General features: G+C 31.4%; 1 protein-coding gene across 3 annotated transcripts; it reads left to right on the forward strand.

Moving 5' to 3' along the window:
• Positions 1-1,531: 1,531 nt before the first annotated feature.
• Positions 1,532-12,228, forward strand: LOC134693879 (ankyrin repeat domain-containing protein 7-like). Of its 3 annotated transcripts, none has more exons than XM_063554830.1 (9): positions 1,532-1,719; positions 2,562-2,620; positions 3,496-3,606; positions 4,410-4,507; positions 5,292-5,415; positions 5,586-5,807; positions 9,889-10,007; positions 10,433-10,547; positions 11,433-12,228. In XM_063554830.1, exons 2-9 carry the CDS (start codon positions 2,572-2,574, stop codon positions 11,723-11,725), a joined length of 1,131 nt encoding a protein of 376 aa, XP_063410900.1. In that variant the 5' UTR covers positions 1,532-1,719; positions 2,562-2,571; the 3' UTR covers positions 11,726-12,228. The 3 variants fall into 3 exon arrangements, with proteins under 3 accessions (XP_063410900.1, XP_063410906.1, XP_063410894.1); XM_063554824.1 differs by having other exon boundaries at positions 1,534-1,861; XM_063554836.1 differs by lacking the exon at positions 2,562-2,620 and having other exon boundaries at positions 1,533-1,861.
• The last annotated feature ends 9,600 nt before the right edge of the window (positions 12,229-21,828 follow it).

Consider the following 21,828-nt stretch of genomic DNA (forward strand, 5'->3'; position numbering starts at 1 on the left):
GACAACTACAACAAACTGTCATCAGTCTTCCAAAAAAGAGTACCTGAAAAAGCAATTGTGGACCATTTCGTATAAGAAAAGTTCAAAAGGAATCGGATTTCTTTTATTAGACTGGTTTGTTGGAAGCGATTTAGAAGGGAAAAAATGCTGCTAATAACAACATTTTAATAACCGAGGAACAAGTTGAAGCAAGACCTGAACTTTTAACTGCCTCTTGTTTGGACTCAATTGTAAACATTTATTTAATCAAAAAGTATTGTCAAAAAGATGCATGGGAAGCTATTTAGAGCGTTCATAAAGAGAAATAAAAGAAACCCTATGCACATATGATGCAGATCTAAAGGAAGCCAGTGTAATATGTAGTTCCTGTTTGGAGTGGCAACATTTATCTTGTGCTAGATTAAAACATCTTTCAAGGGCAAATAATTGGTTTTGTAACAATTGCAGATGTTAAATCATGTACATGTGTCCTTTTGAAATTCATAGCAACAACTTTTGATATTGTCTTTTTTAAGATGTACGAAGTTTCACATAACATTATTTTTATAGCATGGCAGGATATTTAAACCATAGATATTACACAGAATTTGGCATCAACTTTTTTATAAATATTTTAGAAAAAAAATATATTTAAAAATGTATATATATACAAATGTGTTTTCATGCTTTTAATCAATATTATAAAGTTATAAATTATTTATTTATGTACATCTTCAATAAAAAAAAATTGACTGTACTCAGTGTATTTTTAATGCTTGATATTGTGATAAATCATTTATAATTATATAAGCTTATTTATTCTCTAATTACATATTGACTAACATGACTAATCACATCAATGAACAGCTTTATTCAGTGCCGGCTAAATAGCAAATTTGCTATTTTGCCGGTGCCGGTCAAATAGCAAATTTGCTATTTAGCCGGTGCCGGTCAAATAGCCACTGCCTAATAATAAAGAAATAAGTCGGCAAGAAGAGGGCACAATTTGTTCCCATTGGAATGCCGACAGTCTGTTTTAGCTTCGGCAAAAGACAACATACAGTTGGTTGATAGCACACAAAACAAATGTTCAGGGTTCTTTCTATGTAGAGAAAATTAATTAATCACGGTATAAAAGAGAGAGCAACTTCTATACAAACGCATATAAATAAAAAGAATTTATACCTGAAAATAGTACTACAGTACTGATTTGACGGGATATTTTAACATCGCACATCTACAAGAGAGGCGAAAGATATACTAAATTCAGAAGTCGAAAATAAACTGACAATATTATGACAAACAAAACAGAACAAAACAAAAAGACAAACAACAGCACATAAAACAAAACATAGAAAACTAGATTGGGCTGCACGAACTCAATACAGCCAGAGGTTGATATCGTGTGCTTCGGAAGGGTAATCGGATCCTGCACCACAAGTGGCAACCAGCGTGTTTGTCATATACAAAAGTTGTTCCTAAATAATATCATACAGTAAGGGGGGAAGGGTTAATTGTCTAAATTAAGTAAATTTACCGGTTCCGAATTACACGTTTTCAACTATAACGGGAATGACATTCTGGCGGGAAATTGTTTATCTCCCCTTTTGTCCTTATTTTTACCCTGATAAACCTTCAGGTAAATAATACCAAAATGACTCATATATACAATATGGATCCTTGACTTAACCAACAAAGCATAACAGTACTGTAGACTACTACTATATTTGGTATCAAAAGGTATTGTTTTACTGAATGTAATAACTAAATATAGATATGACCTAAATTCACCAAACAGAAAATAGAACCACGTCTTAGGAGTTTCTTACTTGTGGAGAGTTAATTTTCTACTGATCTGTTAAGTTTTGGAAATCTGAGGAAGGTAAGCTTACTTTAGAATGATTTCATTTTCCAAGGATTTGTATAGTAAGACGATTCCTTGATTTTACCAGAGACATACATACATATATATACAACATATGTGTAAATATGTCTCTGTTTTTACATTATATAATTTTGAAATTCTATTACCTGTCAGTTGAACTTCAATCTAAACTATTTACAGATGCCATCCAAATACAGAAAGGGTAGATAGGTGGGCCAGGAGGGCAGAGGCGGATTTAGGGTGGGGGGGCTCCCCCCCCCTTTTTGGGATAAATTTGGTTGCTTATATAGGGAATCACTGAAGCGTGACTGGAGCGGGTCCCCTTTCAGGTCAGTCAGACGGCCCCCACTTATGAAAATTTCTGGATCCACCACTGGAGGGGGGTTTTGGGGAGGGGTACATGTAACTTTGCAACACTAGGAGTAGTAATCGCATTTACCATACATTTATAGCCCCTATTCAGTATATTAAACTGAATGTTTGAAAATTATATTCTCAATTTGGAACATTCTCAATAAAATACTTGATATATCATAGCTGTTTCTGTAGGGCAATGCTTAGTATATGATTCTTTGAAAGATTATGTTAAAAAATTTGGGAAGATATTCAACAATGTAGTTAGAGAAATTCTATTTCTCACAGTGTCATAGATAAAATTTGTGTGCATGCATATCTTTTTGAATTAAAATATTTTCAGAAAGAAAACCATGACTGCCAAGATCACAAGAAGTTCTCCATTGTTATACAAATTAGAAGGTAATTGTCACAGTATCATAATAAAGTTCATCAAATAGAATTAAGTTGTGCCAATCATTTAAAATGTATAAAAAAATGTTTTTTTCTGTTACAAATCATGATGTATTGTTTTCTGTGTGCATGTTATGCGGCCCATCAAGGGCCCTTGATTGGAATAATAAAAATTCTTATTCTTATTTATTAAAATAACAACTTGACAAACTAAATCACAATATTCATCATATGCCTCTTGAAAAAACCTTCACCATTACAAATGATATGATTTCCATTCATTCATCAAATGATTCTAGGATTACCTACGCAAGTTATGCTTGTGACTAAAGTTAATATTAGATAAGTTCCTAAATACATTTTGAAATATAATGAAAATATGCATTTTTAAATAAAACATATGCATGGCTACATTTATTTTAATATTATGGTTGCTCTGTTTCAACATTCAGCATACATGGATTAGAATATGTAATATAATTTTGAGATTAATACAAATGATGGTTAAAGACAGCACTTATTTATACTTTGTTTGAACATTATTTTTTTTATCTTTAACCTTTAAATGAACAGTTATTAGAAACAAACCAATGACTAGACTAACTTTTGAATTTTATAATGTTTTGGATAATAACCAATAAGCCAAGTTATAATGTATATGGACAACTATCTATTGTTTTAATGCTGGATTTATTTTTTCAGTTATTTGATTACTTTGCATTTAAGGGTTTATGTATCGAATGTTTGTCTTATTCCTTGAAAATTTCAAATTATTGCAGTGAAGTATTGCTCATCCTATCGCATGGAATTTGTGATTTCAGCACTTAATTTGATGCATTCCACATATTAAAGCCTTCATATTAATAAATGTTTTTATTTTGCAGTTACCCTTCCAGATGATGAGGCTCAGATCTTTAAAGCAGTCCACCTTGATGATATTCCTATGTTAAGGAATCAGATAAAACTTGGTGTTGACATAAATAGTATACATACAGGTAGATATAGGAAATTTTCATTTATAAGCCCATTTTTGTCCTTATTTATGTGTTTTCTTTATTTGACAGTCTAGAGTTTATCATTAGAACAGTTGGAAGATTTCCATTACTATTTAACAATTGTAACCCAACATCCACAATGTTATCTTTGTTCTAAATCATCATTACAATTGTAATCCAACATACACAATGTCAGATTTGTCCTAAATCATCTTTATAATTGTAACCCAACATACACAATGTCATCTTTGTCCTAAATCATCTTTGTAATTGTAACCCAACATACACATTATGGACTTTCCAAATTGATTTTCCTCTGAGTTCAGTATTTTTGTGATTTTACTTTTTACACAATGTCATCTTTGTCCTAAATCATCTTTATAATTGTAAAACAACATACACAATGTCATCTTTGTCCTAAATCATCTTTATAATTGTAACCCAACATACACAATGTCATCTCTGTCCTAAATCATCTTTATAATTGTAAAACAACATACACAATGTCATCTTTGTCCTAAATCATCTTTATAATTGTAAAACAACATACACAATGTCATATTTGTCCTTAATCATCATTACAATTGTAACTCAGATGTCACAATGTTAAAGAAGTAATGCTACAAACCTCTTTATAAATATTTTCACTGGTAAAATATCTCCTTTTTGGTTTGGATTTTTGTAACTTGAGTCTACTGAAAAAATATTTCATTAATATGAAAGACTTTAATAGATTACCAGTACATTGTACAATGACATTTTTTCTGCAGATTATTTTTAGTACAATTTTTTTCTATCTTAAGGTTCAGAATGTATGATAAAATCCCGGCAGTTATCTCGACATATACGTTTGACAGGATATAGTCCCTTAATAAAGGCAGTGATATTCAGTCAAACTGAGGTAATGGTATTGATGATTATTTGTCTGAATTTAGCTTATTATGTAAAAAAATAAATTGTAATAAGTTTATTGCAAATCAGCATATAATATAATGCTATAGCATCAACAACATATATAATATAGTAAGCGACATAATATAAATGAAAACAAAGCAAAATAATAAAAAAAAAACACATATTAAACAGATATAGTACGATATATAATCTACTTTATCAGTTGTGACCGTAGTTTCCAGTTTTCATTTAACAATCAACAAAGTTTTAATACCAAAGTTCTTGAACTAGAGTCAATAGAAAAGGGGCCCAAATAAGCATTTTTCTAGTTGTTCCAGACAATAACTTGTAAAACGATGTATCATGGATCTCTCTGAAATTATACCACAAGTTTCCATACCACAAATGGATGGTTAGGATAGGCTATTGAGGATAATGGCTCAAATCATTTAGGAAAAAGGGTAAAAAATTGAGAAAAAGCAAGAGTTTCCTGGTTAATGGACAATTACTTAAGACAATTTAAAAGCAGTGTAAGGGAGGTAATCCAAATACAAATGTTATTAATGTATATTCACAACAGCATAGTGTATTGCACAAAAGCCAAAAAAATTAATGTAAATTAGAATCATAACCAATACTAATTTGTTTGACTAGACCTGTATCAAGTGCAAATATTGTGTCCATTTTTGCCCCAACTGTTCAGGGCTGGACCTCTGCGGTCGTATCTAGATGTGCATGGCGAAGCAATTTATTTAAGAATGATTTCAATTTTGTCAACTGTACTTTTTTAGACAGTAGAGTGGTTAGTTGATAATGGTGCATTAGTAAATATTCGAGAAGGTACTCAACGTACACCACTTCATTTGGCAGTGGCTACAGATAGAGCTGATGTTGTTCAGTATTTAATTTCAAAAGGTTAGTATGAATAGTATCTCCTAGGCAATGCTTACCATAATATTACTTTCATTTAATAGCTGTAAGAACAAAGTAAAAAAATCTTTGAATATAATATAATTATTACCTGGTTTTTTTAAAACAAAAAGATAACATATAAGCATGACATGACAAGAATCTTTCTTTTTTAGGTGCTGAATTGAATTGTCAGACAAAAAGTTTAAGAACTCCTTTACTTGAAGCTGTTGATGTCAATAGTCCCCTAATTAGTGATATGTTAATTAAAGGAGGAGCAGACCTTGACCTTGGGGATATAAAAGGAACAACACCATTATTAGATGCTGCATTTCAAATCTTAAAACCACATCGGCAAAAACATTTGAATATGGAAGTGATAGATTTACTTATAAAAGGTACAGAAGGTTATTAATCTTCACTACCACTACTGTTTCATCCATGTGCATGATGTGGAAAATGCATTCAAATAACCATTTTTGATTCTAATGCTCTTAAACTTTGTATCAGAAATTGGAGTGTTGTATTTTTCGCATCAATATGAATGAAAAAAACTCACAATAATTTCTGAATTTACAGTAGTCATTCCCAGCCAATAAATCCTACAAATAGTATACCCTACATCAGATTATTTTCATAGTTCACGAATTTCATTGATAAAAGGTATGCAAAATATTTTGGCAGATTTCTTTTTATACGACCGCAACTTTTGAAAAAAATTTCGTCTTATATTGCTATCACGTTGTCATCATCGTCGGCGTCGTCGTCGGCGTCCGAATACTTTTTGTTTTCGCACTCTAACTTTAGTAAAAGTGAATAGAAATCTATGAAATTTTAACACAAGGTTTATGACCATAAAAGGAAGGTTGGTATTGATTTTGGGAGTTTTGGTCCCAACATTTTAGGAATTAGGGGCCAAAAAGGGCCCAAATAAGCATTTTCTTGGTTTTTGCACTATAACTTTAGTTTAAGTTAATAGAAATCTATGAAATTTTGACACAAGGTTAATGACCATAAAAGGAAGGTTGGTATTGATTTTGGGAGTTTTGGTCCCAACATTTTAGGAATTAGGGGCCAAAAAGGGCCCAAATAAGCATTTTCTTGGTTTTCGTACAATAACTTTAGTTTAAGTAAATAGAAATCAATGAAATTTTAACACAATGTTTATGACCACAAAAGGAAGATTGGTAGTGATTTTGGGAGTTTAGGTCCCAACAGTTTAGGAAATAGGGGCCAAAAAGGGACCCAAATAAGCATTTTTCTTGGTTTTCGCACCATAACGTTAGTATAAGTGAATAGAAATCTATGAAATTTAAACACAAGGTTTATGACCATAAAAGGAAGGTTGGTATTGATTTTGGGAGTTTTGGTCCACACAGTTTAGGAAAAAGGGGCCCAAAGGGTCCAAAATTAAACTTTGTTTGATTTCATCAAAATTGAATAATTGGGGTGCTTTGATATGCCGAATCTAACTGTGTATGTAGATTCTTAACTTTTGGTCATGTTTTCAAATTGGTCTACATTAAGGTCCAAAGGGTCCAAAATTTAACTTAGTTTGATTTTGACAAAAAATGAATCGGTTGGGTTCTTTGATATGTTGATTCTAAAAATGTACTCAGATTCTTGATTATTGGCCCAGTTTTCAAGTTGGTCCAAATCTGGGTACAAAATTAAACTTTATTTGATTTCATCAAAAATTGAATAAATGGGGTTCTTTGATATGCCAAATCTAACTGTGTATGTAGATTCTTCATTTTTGGTCCCGTTTTCAAATTGGCCTACATTAAGGTCCAAAGGGTCCAAAATTAAACTAAGTTTGATTTTAACAAAAATTAAATTCTTGGGCCTCTTTGATATGCTGAATCTAAACATGTACTTAGATTTTTGATTATGGGCCCAGTTTTCAAGTTGGTCCAAATCAGGATCTAAAATTATTATATTAAGTATTGTGCAATAGCAAGTCTTTTCAATTGCACAGTATTGTGCAATGGCAAGAAATATCTAATTTCACAATATTGTGAAATAGCAAATTTTTTTTTAATTAGAGTTATCTTTCTTTGTCCAGAATAGTAAGCAAGAAATATCTTATTGCACATAATTGTGCAATAGCAAGATTCTTTTTTAATTGGAGTTATCTTTCTTTGTCCAGAATCAACTTAAATCTTTGTTATATACAATATACAATGTATATTCACTTTTTACTACCAACTGATAAATTTAAATAATCTTTACCATTCAGTGATAACAATCAGTTTTTTTACATCTTAATATTTTATGATGTATTTAAATGAGTAGTTATTGTTGCAAACTCCATTAGAATATTTTAATTGAGATTAGTTTTGGAATAAGGGAAAGGGGGATGTGATTAAAAAATTGGGTTCAATTTTTATACGACCCCAAAGTTTGAAAAAATTTTCGTCGTTTATTGCTATCACGTTGGCGTCGTCGTCTGCGTCGTCGTCGTCGTCGTTGTCGTAGTCGTCGTCGGAATACTTTTAGTTTTCGCACTCTAACTTTAGTAAAAGTGAATAGAAATCTATGAAATTTTAACACAAGGTTTATGACCATAAAAGGAAGGCTGGTATTGATTTTGGGAGTTTTGGTCCCAATATTTTAGGAATAAGGGGCCAAAAAGGGCCCAAATAAGCATTTTCTTGGTTTTCGCACTATAACTTTAGTTTAAGTTAATAGAAATCTATGAAATTTTGACACAAAGTTTATGACCACTAAAGAAAGGTTGGGATTGATTTTGGGAGTTTTGGTTTCAACAGTTTAGGAATTAGGGGCCAAAAAAGGGCCCAAATAAGCATTATTCTTGGTTTTCGCACAATAACTTTAGTTAAAGTAAATAGAAATCAATGAAATTTAAACACAATGTTTATGACCACAAAAGGAAGATTGGTAGTGATTTTGGGAGTTTAGATCCCAACAGTTAAGGAATTAGGGGCCAAAAAGGGACCCAAATAAGCATTTTTCTTGGTTTTCGCACCATAGCGTTAGTATAAGTAAATAGAAATCTATGAAATTTAAACACAAGGTTTTTGACTATGAAAGGAAGGTTGGTATTAATTTTGGGAGTTTTGGTCCCAACAGTTAAGGAAAAAGGGGCCCAAAGGGTCCAAAATTAAACTTTGTTTGATTTCATCAAAATTGAATAATTGGGGTTCTTTAATATGCCGAATCTAACTGTGTAAGTAGATTCTTAATTTTTGGTCTCGTTTTCAAATTGGTCTACATTAAGGTCCAAAGGGTCCAAAATTAAACTTAGTTTGATTTTAACAAATATTAAAACCTTGGGGTTCTTTGATATGCTGAATCTAAAAATGTACTTAGATTTTTGATTATTGGCCCAGTTTTCAAGTTGGCCCAAATCGAGGTCCAAAATTAAACATTGTTTGATTTCATCAAAAATTGAATAATTGGGGTTCTTTGATATGCCAAATCTAACTGTGTATGTAGATTCTTAATTTTTGGTCCAGTTTTAAAATTGGTCTAAATTAAAGTACAAACGGTCCAAAATTAAACTAAGTTTGATTTTAACAAAAAATAAATTCTTGGGCCTCATTGATATGCTGAATCTAAACATGTACTTAGATTTTTGATTATGGGCCCAGTTTTCAAGTTGGTCCAAATCAGGATCTAAAATTATTATATTAAGTATTGTGCAATAGCAAGTCTTTTCAATTGCACAGTATTGTGCAATGGCAAGAAATATCTAATTTCACAATATTGTGAAATAGCAATTTTTTTTTTAATTAAGAGTTATCTTTCTTTGTCCAGGATAGTAAGCAAGAAATATCTGCAAGAATTTTTTTTGATTGGAGTTATCTTTCTTTGTCCAGAATCAACTTAAATCTTTGTTATATACAATATACAATGTATATTCACTTTTTACTACCAACTGATAAATTTAAATAATCTTTACCATTCAGTGATAACAATCAGTTTTTTTACATCTTAATATTTTATGATGTATTTAAATAAGTAGTAATTGTTGCAACCTCCATTAGAATATTTTATTTGAAATTAGTTTTGGAATAAGGGAAAGGGGATGTGATTAAAAAATTGGGTTCAATTTTTCTCATTTGAAATTTCATAAATAAAAAGAAAATTTCTTCAAACATTTTTTTGAGAGGATTAATATTCAACAGCATAGTGAATTGCTCTAAGAGAAAACAAAAATTTTAAGTTCATTAGAACACATTCATTCTGTGTCAGAAACCTATGCTGTGTCAACTATTTAATCACAATCCAAATTTAGAGCTGAATCCAGCTTGAATGTTGTGTCCATACTTGCCCCAACCGTTCAGGGTTCAACCTCTGCGGTCGTATAAAGCTACGCCCTGCGGAGCATCTGGTTTAATTGGTGGAATTTAATTTTTGGATTTTGTACCATCTGCAAAACTATCAAATTTTTGTTTACACCAGGCAAAAATTACACAATATTGACTAAATCCTAAGCCAATCATATTTTTTCAGGAGGGTGTGCTGTCAACAAGGCCAATAATTTACATGCTTCACCTTTAATGATGGCTGTTGGCAGTAAATCACAAACAGTGGTAGAAGTATTGTTAAATGCTGGAGCTGACATTAATCATGTAAATATAAATAAATGGAGATATGGATTGCAATAATGAGGTTTTCTTTTGCATTGTACCTTATTTCAAAAGACCTTCTAGGAGATTTAAGGATACAAGTAGTCTTAGGACATAATTTCAATTATTGGGGGAAAAAGTTAAGAATAGCAATATTGTCAAGCCGGTATCACATCAGGTCAATAGTCTGCACTTCAGTTAAAATGTAAAAAAGACTCCTTCATTCAGAATCATTTTTAGTAGTTTTAAAGCAAATGTATGTAGCATGCATTAGTTTTTTTAATGGTGAAATTATTTTTTTTGTTGATATAAAAATAAGGAGATGTCAAGTATGATTGGCTGAAATTGCCCTCACTGTACATTCTTAAATAGAATCTATTTTGTAAATGACACAAAATGTAATCTGATGTACCATATTATAATAACAGGTTGATAACAAGAAAAGAACAGCCTTCCATTTGATTACAGAACATGACAAGATGACTAACTTAGCATTACAGTTGTTACAAGCAGGAGCTGATTTGAATACTAAAGACTCTAATGGTAGGTTCAAAGTGGTCCTCATTGGTCAAATGTAAAAGTTACAAAGAAAAATGTTATGTTAAATTTTTAAACAAAACCCAGCAGTTAGAGTGGGTTGAAACACAGAAAAAACTTAAATAGGTTATGATCTGACATAATTACAAATTTGTAATTGCTAGAATGGCATTAATAGGTCACATGATGAGACTTAGAACTTCATCTTTATACATCTATCTATCATCAGCCTAGATTTAGATAATGATGAATCTTGAAAGTCATTCAGTTTTTATGAATTTCAGTTATGAGGATAATTCAGATCTGTTTTGCTTGTTCATATTTGAAACTCCTTACATAATGTAATTGATAGAAGATGTCAACCATCTGATTATGTTGTAACTATTCATCAAAGGATAAGAAATGTGTAAAGAAAAACAAGAATAGACCTATAATTATAAAACACTTGAAACAAGAGATTTTAGTAACACATTATCTCATTAAACTGAGAACTATCAGACTATCTGAAAGGGAAGGCTTATCTGTGGCAGATCCTGGGGGATCTGGGATTGGAACCCCTCCCCTTTTTAAAAATGGCTGTATCTGCTTTGCATTCAACAGTCTAAACCTTGAATAAATTTAATTCCATAAGAAATATTATGTTATTTGTAACGCATGTATTATAAATTACAATGAAGAAATTGTGTATAGCCACCTAAGTAGTGGTGATCTTTTTAATAAGCTAAAAATAACTGTTCATGTGGCAAGTGTTGTGCCATTGCAATGGACACAATTTGATTTAATGTGCAGGTTCTGAAAGATAACTGCTATGCCAGTAAAACCCACAAAGAAATGTTACAAAAATTAAATCATGAATGATAGATTTCTTTCACTAACCAATTTTTTTTTCAGGCAAGACACCAATAGAGAAAGTTGTGAAATTTGGAAAATTTGAAATGATCAAGTTTTTGTTACATGCTGATTGTCAGTACGACAAGGAACTAATGACCTCTGACAGAATGAAATATTTATGTGAACTTGTGCCAGTGTTTGGGAAGTGGGTCAGTCATGAACTTGGAACAGTTAAATCATTACAAAGATTGTGTAGACAGACCATAAGGAACAATACGCAGACAGAACAGTTGAAGTACATACCAACACTGGACCTTCCAATATCACTCATTGATTATCTAATGTATAGATAAAATATTGTTTCAAGATAGAATGTATTTAAATTGGTCTTGTTTTTAAAATATACTTCATGTCCTAGAAAGGGAGTACATAAAAAAAATGTAACCCATAAAGAAAGATTATAAATAAACTTGCTTTGATAATAAAAATCTACACCAAAGGGTGAGGCCTTTTTACAATTTCAAGTGCTGGCTATATTTAGATAATTTTGCAAGTCAGTGGTTTTTTGTACAGAAAGCATCATCATCATATAACACTGTCATAATTGACTTTTCCTTCTATGGAATCTATGCTACTTTAAAGTTTTCGTTAAAACAAAGCTAGCATGTATGTAGTTTAATAGACATCTTAAAAACATCAACAGCTTCATCTTACAGCATCACTTGTTTAATCTTAAAACATCACCAACTACATTTGATCATATGTCACCAACTTTGCATTACTTTACATAATAGGCTGAACAATATTGCCTAATCATAAATCCCATCCAGTCCAGGGGCGGATCCAGCCATTTTAAAAGGGGGGGGGGGGTTCCTAACCCAGGACAAAAAGGGGGGGGGGTTCCAATCACATGTTCCCATTCAAATACATTGATCGTCCACAAAAAAGGGGGTGTTCCAACCCCCCTCTGGATCAGCGCCTGCAGTCTCATTTTCATTATCTTTATCTTATAGAATCAAATGCTTCACTTGGCCCTTTATGTCAATATTTTACCTCTCTCTATTGCTTGTGGTAATATATTCAGTATTACAAACCAAACTGTGGTAAAATCAGTATAAATTCAAGCTATCGGTCAGAAATAACTTCTAAATTTTAGTTAAGATTAAACAATTAGTTTGTATATGTATATGCAAGCTGTGTGTTACTTTATAAGATGTACCAGATTTATTGAGCTAATGCTCAAACCTATTTTGCCTAGATTTTGGAGTGCCTTTCTGATATCATTGAACGTTGCCTACCATAATTTTTTCTCGCTATCACTTCATTTGTCTTAGGAATAATGTATTCATCTAGTGTGTGATATTACTTTTGAGCCTTTTACTGGAACGTTTTTTGTTTTTTTTTCAATTTGGAAATGTGATATTGATTGTATTATTTAAAGTTTAATTACAAAAGTTGTTGTAGATTCAAGTATTTTCTTTATACACATTTTTTTATTTAGATATATATGTTATAGATTTGTGCTGAATTTATCAATATTTATTATATGTATTTATCTGCTGGCAGAATTTTTTAATGCAATTATGTCTTTTCATTGATTTGATTTTCTTTAAATCAAAATCATACATATCGCAAAAAAGAAAATGAATAAATATTAAATCTTTCATTTTTATTTACTCAAATATTTATATTCAGTAGCCAGTTATGTTTTAAATCAAAATTTTCTTGATAGGACTGATGCAGACAGTCAATGATAAAGGAATCTGATAGTACAGTTGAAATCAACACTTAGAAATAATGTTCCCTGTCAAAGGTGTGCCTGTTGTACTGCATGTCTAACTTTATCGACATTTGCAGGATATCTTTACCAAAAATCAACACTGGAGACAACTATGCTGTTTGATTATCATAGTCATATTCTGTCTACTATTCTGTATAATAAAGTAAAAATAATAATTTACCAAAATTAGACAGGACTATTCGAAAAAGCAAATTTACCTTACAATGAATTCATAATATATCTTTGAATCGATTCCCTGTGCATGTCTCATATAAGGACTGATTGATTGATTGTTCCTTGGTTTTAACCTCAATTTTAAGCACAGCATTTAAGATTTTTCTTGGCAGTTAGTTTTTTAGCCCACCTGGCCTAAAAGGCCAAGTGAGCTTTTCTCATCACTTGGTGTCCGTCGTCTGTCGTCCGTGTCGGGCGTTAACTTTTACAAAAATCTTCTTATCTGATACTACTGAACCAATTCAAACCAAACTTCATCTGATTGATTCCTAGGGTATCTAGAATAAATTTTGTGTTTTAATTCTCATTTCATCAAAAAACATGGCCGCCATGGCTAAAAATAGAACATAGGGGTAAAATGCAGTTTTTGGCTTATAACTCAAAAACCAAAACATTTAGAGCAAATCTGACTGAGGTACAATTGTTAATCAGGTCAAAATCTATCTGCCCTGAAATTTTCAGATGAATCAGACGACCCATTGTTGGGTTGCTGCCTCTAAATTGGTAATTTTAAGGAAATTTTACTGTTTTTGGTTATTATCTTGAATATTATTATAGATGGAGATAAACTGTAAACAGCAATAATGTTCAGCAAAGTAAGATTTACAAATAAGTAAACATGACCAAAATGGTCAGTTGACCCCTTTAGGAGTTATTGCCCTTTTATATAGTCAATTTTTAACCATTTTTCGTAAATCTCCATGATCTTTTACAAAAATCTTCCTCTGAAACTACCGGGCCAAATTAATTCAAACTTGGCCACAATCATCATTGATGTATCTAGTTTAAAAATTATGTTTTTTGACCCGGCCAACCAACCAAGATGGCCGCCATGGCCAAAAATAGGACATGGATGTTAAATGCAGCTTTTGGTTATTACTCAAAAACCAAAGCATTTAGAGCAAAACTGCATGGGGTAAAATTGTTTAACTGGTCAAGATCTATCTGCCCTGAAATTTTAAGATGAATGGGACAACTCGTTGTTGGGTTGCTGCCCCTGAATTGGTAATTTTAAGGAAACTTTGCTGTTTTTGGATATTATCTTTAATATTATTATGGATAGAGATAAACTGTACACAGCAAAAATGTTCGGCAAAGTAAGATTTACAAATAAGTCAACAGGACCAAAATGGTCAGTTGACCCCTTTAGGAGTTATTGCCCTTTATAGTCAATTTTTAACCATTTTTCGTAAATCTTAGTTAACTTTTACAAAAATCTTCTCCTCTGAAACTACTGGGCCAAATTTTACCAAACATAGCCAGAATCATAATTAGGCTATCTAGTTTAAAAATTGTGTTTTGTGACCGGGCAAACCAACCAAGATGGCAGCTACAGCTAAGAATAAAACATAGGGGTAAAATGCAGTATTTGGCTTATAACTCAAAAACCAAAGCATTTAGAGCAAATCTGACAAGGGGTAAATTTGTTTATCTGGTGAAGATCTATCTGCCCTGAAATGTTTAGATGAATCGGACAACTCGTTGTTAGGTTGCTGCCCCATAATTGGTAATTTTAAGGAAATTTTGCTGTTTTGGGTTATCTTGAATATTATTTTAGATAGAGATAAACTGTAAACAGCAATAATGTACAGCAATTTAAGAGTAAAAAATAAGTCAAAATGACCAAAAAGGTCAAATGACCCCCTAAGAAGTTATTGTCCTTTATAATCAATTTTTAACAATTTTCATAAAATTTGTAAATTTTTACTAACATTTTCCACTGAAACTACACGGACAAGTTCATTATAGATAGAGATAATTGTAAGCAGCAAGAATGTTCAGTAAAGTAAGATGTACAAACACATCACAATCACCTAAACACAATTTTGTCATGAACTGTCTGCTTCCTTTGTTTAATTCACATATACCAAGGTGAGCGACACAGGCTCTTTAGAGCCTCTAGTTTTAGGTGGAGGAAGCAGGAGTGACTGGGAAAAAAACACCAACATTGGATAGGAAACCTGACAATCCTAGTCAATTAATAATGGAATCAAGTGCACTGTAAGGACTGAACTGAAGCTGATATTCGGCATCTTAGATCACACAGCAGAAAAAATAATTCCAAAACAGTTTTGATAACCTATAGTTGATTATGTCTGTGTCATTTTGGTCTCTTGTTGACAGTTGTCTCATTGGCAAGCATACCACATCTTCTTTTTTATATTGATGTCAATCTTTATTTAGTAAATATAACAATTAAAGGCAGTGGCTATTTTGACATAGCAGGCAAAAAAAGCAATTATCTCTCAATATGCTGATGACACGTCAATTATTCTTGACGGTACACCAGAGTCCCTTGACGCATCTCTCCGCTTATTACATAAATATGCTGAAATGTCTGGTCTCCGAATGAACTTAGACAAAACTAAGGTGGTGTGGATAGGAAAGAAAAAATATAGTCAAGATACCATGTGTGTAAAGTGGGGATTGGAATGGGGTTCCAGTAGGTTTACACTATTAGGAATAAACTTTTCTGTCAATTTGCAAGAAATGGAATCTTTGAACTATTATCCTAAAATAAAAGAAATTGGAAATATAATCAATATTTGGTCTAGACAAACACTTACTCCAGTGGGAAAGATAACAATTATCAAGACACTTAATTATTTCAAAATTAAATCATCTATTTCTAACATTACCAACACCATGCAATACTACTCTTAAACAACTTATTCATACACTATATTCATTTATTTGGGAAAACAAGCCTGACAAGATTAAAAGAAAAATATTATGTCTGGAACATAAATTTGGGGGGCTGAAAATGTTAGACATTGAAGAATATATAAAAGGGTTAAAATTAACGTGGGTCCGACGGTTGCTAAAAAACAATACAAAACTCAAAAAACTTATAGAAAGTACAGAAAATATTAATATTGAAGATCTAGTATTTCTAGGCCCACCAAACAAATGTAAAAACCCCTTTTGGAAAGATGTTTTTAAAGCATGGACAGAAATGCAATATAAACTTAAACCAAAAAATGAAGAAGAATTTTTAACAGTTTCACTTTGGAATAATGAAAATATTAAAATAGGTAGCAGATCTGTGTTCTATAAAGACTGGGCTAATAACGGTATTTTGTTAATTAACGATCTGGTAGATAATGAGGGTAAATTAATGTTGTTTGAACAATGGAAAAATATTTATGAAATTAAATCTAACTTTCTAGTTTATAATGGAGTTATATCAGCAATAAAATCATATCAAAATTCACTTAAACATAATATCTCTATAGAAAATCTTTATAAAGTTCATGGACCAGTTCTACCAAATAATATTAGAACATTTTTTTTGTCAGTTAAAGGATCAAAAGATATGTATAATATTTTCTTAGAAAAAAGTAATACTAGGCCTACTTGTGAAGATAAATGGTCTTTAAGATTACAAAAAAATTTTGATTGGAAAAAGGTGCATAATATGTCTTTCTACACCACAAAAAGCTCTAAACTTCATTTGTTCCAGTACAGAATAGTGCACAGAATCATAGGCACAAATGAATTTTTATTTAAAATTAAGGTAAAACAATCAGATAAATGTACTTTCTGTAATGAAGCTATTGAAGATATTGAGCACATATTTTGGACATGCCATAAAATTTCAGATTTATGGATTGAACTTGGTGATTGGATTTATAACCAAACACAAATATTGATTCCAGTTAATATAGATATTATTTTATTTGGAAATTTAGGTAACAATGGAAATGACAGGATAAAAAACTTAATAATACTCCTGACAAAATTCTATATTTACAGAACTAAACTCTGTGAAAATATTGTAAATTTTACAGGACTTAAAAACTACCTCAAAGAATCTCTGGTACTAGAAAAGAATTTATTTTTTAAAAGAAAACCTTTCCATAAGGCCAATATCTGCTGGGACCCCTGGCTGCCGATTTTAGAAGACTAGTTTATTATCAAAAATTGGTACATTATGTTCCAGAATTATTTATACGTACATTCCTTTCCTTATCCACACCACCACCTATGTTATAATTTAATACTGTTATATGCTGGTTTTATATATATGCTTGATGTTTTGTCTATGTTTATAACTACATGTAGGTTCCTCTAAGTTATTGCCTGTATACAAATATTTGAATAAATATATCCTGCAAGTAAAATATATTTATTATTTTTTATTTTTTTTTTATTTTTTTTTTCCAAAATTCAAAACTTCTGTGTTTTTTTTTTATTTATTTATTCTTTATAATTTTTTTTTTTTTTTTATCTATTCAGATTTATTGATCATTCTATATTGATAATGTTTTTAGTAGGATATATTATAATTTACAATGATTTATGAATGTATATATTACAGTTAAGAAACTAACAAATACTAATCAAATTAATTATATGCTACTAACGGTTAACGAGGCCGGGATAAGGTACCGGTATTTGATGTATCCACTAACAAATGTAAAAATATCAATAAAGTATGATTACTTCAAAAAAAAAAAAAAAAAAAAAAAAAAAAAAAAAAAAAGCAATTATTCTATATTGCAGGGGCTGGAAGAATAGTAAATCTGCTATTTTGACAGCTCTATTTAAATTTTAATATCTTCTTTAAATTGATATAATTTTAACATACTAATATATAATATCCATAATTTGGTGTTCTCAAAATGTTCATCAACAATATTTTTTCTATATACATGTACATGACTCAAATAAATGTGATCCAAAAAACGTAAAATAACAAATACACGGAACTAAGAGGAATATTTTAGATTTAAAGTCCCTAAGCAAATATGGCAAAATCAAAAGCTCAAATACAACAAACAGATGGAAAACAACTGTCATATTCCTGACTTAGTACAGGCATTGTCTTAAGTAGAGAATGGTGGCTTAAACCTGGTTTTATAACTAGCTAAACCTCTTGCATGACAGCTGCATAAAATTCCATAATAAAGACAACGATTTTTTTAACAAAACAAACAGGAATAATAGGTAAAAATGTCACAAATAGGGGTACAGCAGTCATTATTGTGTTATAATCTTATTCACTATAAAAACAAACATTTGTCAAACAAAAAGGCATATAATAGACGAAGCACATTAGCAAAAACAAGACAAGATTACAAAAATTTACCACAACGGAATTTAGTATTTCTAAAATAGTTTTATTCCTGTCTCTATTATTTACTACAGCACATTAAAAAAGAAGAGTGCACCAGGTGAAATGTCTCTTCTTCATTGGTTTTATTGTCCAGCCTGCGATTTTTGTTGCAGAAAGCTCAACATAGGAATAGTGATCCGGCTGCGGCGTTAGCTTCATTCTTTTAAGCTTTATATTTTAGAAGATAGAATACCTGGATGCTTCATACTTTGTATATGGATGCCTGTTACAAAGTTTCCGTCAGTCAAATGTCCAATGTCCTTGACCTCGTTTTCATGGTTCAGTGACTACTTGAAAAAAAGTTAAGATTTTTTGTAATGTAAAATTCACACTTATTATAAGTAATATGTTAACTATATTTGTTATGTGCGTACCTTGCGAGTTTCACTTGACCTCGACCTCATTTCATGGATCAGTGAACAAGATTAAGTTTTGGTGGTCAAGTCCATATCTCAGATACCATTAGCAATAGCAGTTTTTGAGTTTTGGTCTGAACAAGATTAAGTTTTGGTGGTCAAGTCCATATCTCAGATACCATTAGCAATAGAAGTTTTTGAGTTTTGGTCTTTTTTTTCTTATACTATATGCAATAGGTCAACTATATTTGGTGTATGGTAATATTTTATGATCTTTATGTCAGTCAAGCATGTTTTATTTGACCTTGACCTCATTTTCACAGTTCATTGCTCAGTGTTATTTTTTTGTGTTTTGGTCTGTTTATTCTTAAACTATAAGCAATAGGTCAACTATATGTGTTGTATAGACGAATTGTTAGCTGCATATGTCTGTCTGACATGGTTCATCTGATCTTGACCTCATGTTCATGGTTCATTGGTCAATGTTTAGCTTTCTTGGTTAATGTTAAGTTTATGTGACAGTTTTAATAAAGCTTTATTTTTAGGACTATCAACATACTATCAATGATTAGTAAAGAAGGCGAGACATTTCAGCGTGTGCACTCTTGTGTTATTAGTCCTAAGTTTAAAGATTTACTACAAGTATGACAAACTTGAGAGAAAATGAGTTGTAGATCAGATAAACCAAACAGGAAATACATGTACACTTTGACTGGTTATTTGCAACCATTGGGTCGATGCCACTGCTGGTGGAGTTTTAATTCCCTGCGGGTATCACCAACCCAGTAGACTGCCAGCACATATGACAGGAGTTGTCATTGCTACGGTCATATTTATAAATTAACTGTTTACAAAACTTTTGAATTTTGAAATTCTAAGGCTTTTCTACCTCAGGAATAGATTACCTTAACTGTATTTGACAAAACTTTTAGGAATTTTGGTCCTCAATGATCTTCAACTTTGTACTTTATTATCCCTTTTACTTTTTTGGATTCGAGCGTCACCGATGAGTATTTTGTAGACGAAACAAGCGTCTGGCGTAAATACAAAATTTAAATCTGGTATCTATAATGAGTTTATTTACAACCATTCCATGCACCAAATATGATTGACATATTGCTTATATATTCCAAGAAACAAACTTATAAGAAAGAAAATTTGTTTACTGATGTATTACTTATTTGTTTTTCGTTTATAATTAAGGCCGTTAGTTTTCTCGTTTGAATTGTTTACATTGTCATTTTTGGGCCTTTTATAGCTGACTATGCGGTATGGGCTTTGCTCATTGTTGAAGGATGTAGTGTGACCTATAGTTGTTAATTTCTGTGCCATTTTGGTCTCTTGTAGAGAGTTGTCTCCTTGGCAATCATACCGCATCTTCTTTTTATATTAACCAGGAAAACTTAACATTCCCCTTTGAACCATATAAATGAGGTCAATGTCGGATGAAACATGCCAGACAGACATGTACACCTTACACTCAATGTATGCATCAAATTTAGTTGACCCATTGCTATAGTATCTAAGAAACAAACTTAAAAATGAAAACTTAACATTGACTAATGAACCATAAAATTTACGTCAAGGTCAAACGATACCTGTCAGACCGACATTTACATACTAACAACCAAATATAGTTGACCTATAATAATTGTTTACAATTTAGGAAAAAACAGACCAACACTTTTACACTGAGCAATGGACCTTGGAAATGAGGTCAAGGTCAAATAAAACATACCAGACTGACATGTGCATCTTCAATTTATATCCACACATCAAATATAGTTGCCCTTCTTCATATAGTATTAAAAAAAAAAGCCAAAACACAAAAACTTAACTTAACCACTGAACCATGAAAACTCAGTGATGTCAAGGTCAGATGACACCTGCCATTTGGACATGTACACCTAACAATTATTGCATACGCCAAATATAGAAGACCTATTGCTTACAGTATCAGATATGTGAACTTGATAACGACTCGGAAACTTGACAATGTTGAACTGATCCATAAAACGACGTCGAGGTCAGACAAAAAGTGTCTGACAGGCATAAGGATTCTGCAAAAGGTACCCGATGGACATTCAAACTCATAGATCGAAAGCAAATTGACAACGCCATAGCTTAAAAAGAAAAATGCTGACAAGGAAGGAATACATAAGCTGTGTAGTATATAAACACTCGCTATGGACAGATTTATAATTAATTTTATTCTGTTTGAATGGATTTTAATGCTTTTAATTTTAAAACAACTGGCTAACGGAAGAAGTTTATACTGATAAATAAGGAATTATGTTCACAATCGCCGGAAATAAAAGAAAATCTGGGTGCAAGTGACAGAAAAAATCGGCGCAAATGAAAGAAAAAATCGGCGAGAGGGAATGAAAAAATCGGCGCAACTGAAATGCAGACTCGGCGCAGATGCAAAATGCCTATATAGACAAAGTTTAAAAGCAAAACATTTAATATCGATATAAGACTCCTCTTAGTTCTTTTTTCATACATGGAAGTGTTTGCTTCTTTGACACCTAGATCTTACATGTTAGTCGTTTATTTTCTTTTCTTTATTTTTTCCATATTCATCGTAAACACTATTCTATGTATTTTGTTGGTTATCTGATGGACTGAGCATTTGCTTTGATGGAATGACACGAGCCAGTTCTTCTCTCATTTTTTTGCTAATGTATTTATAGTCTTCTTGCAGTTTTTGTGTGTCTTCTTTTTTCGTATTGTTTTGTAAATTATGCTGTCATCTACAAATAATCTTAGAGTGCTGTCTTTGAAGTTAGTAATTTTTATTGAAATAAAGTCCAGACATTGGATATCATCAAATGACAATATCAAATGAACATATACATACATGTAGTTACAAAATAAAACGAATTTATAAGAACAAAAATAAATTCATTGAACAGAACAATTTAATTTATTATCATCAGCTATGGTGAGTCTCGGCTGATACTACGG

The sequence above is a fragment of the Mytilus trossulus genome, chromosome 1, assembly GCF_036588685.1.
Source record: "Mytilus trossulus isolate FHL-02 chromosome 1, PNRI_Mtr1.1.1.hap1, whole genome shotgun sequence".
Taxonomy (NCBI): Eukaryota; Metazoa; Mollusca; class Bivalvia; order Mytilida; family Mytilidae; genus Mytilus; species Mytilus trossulus.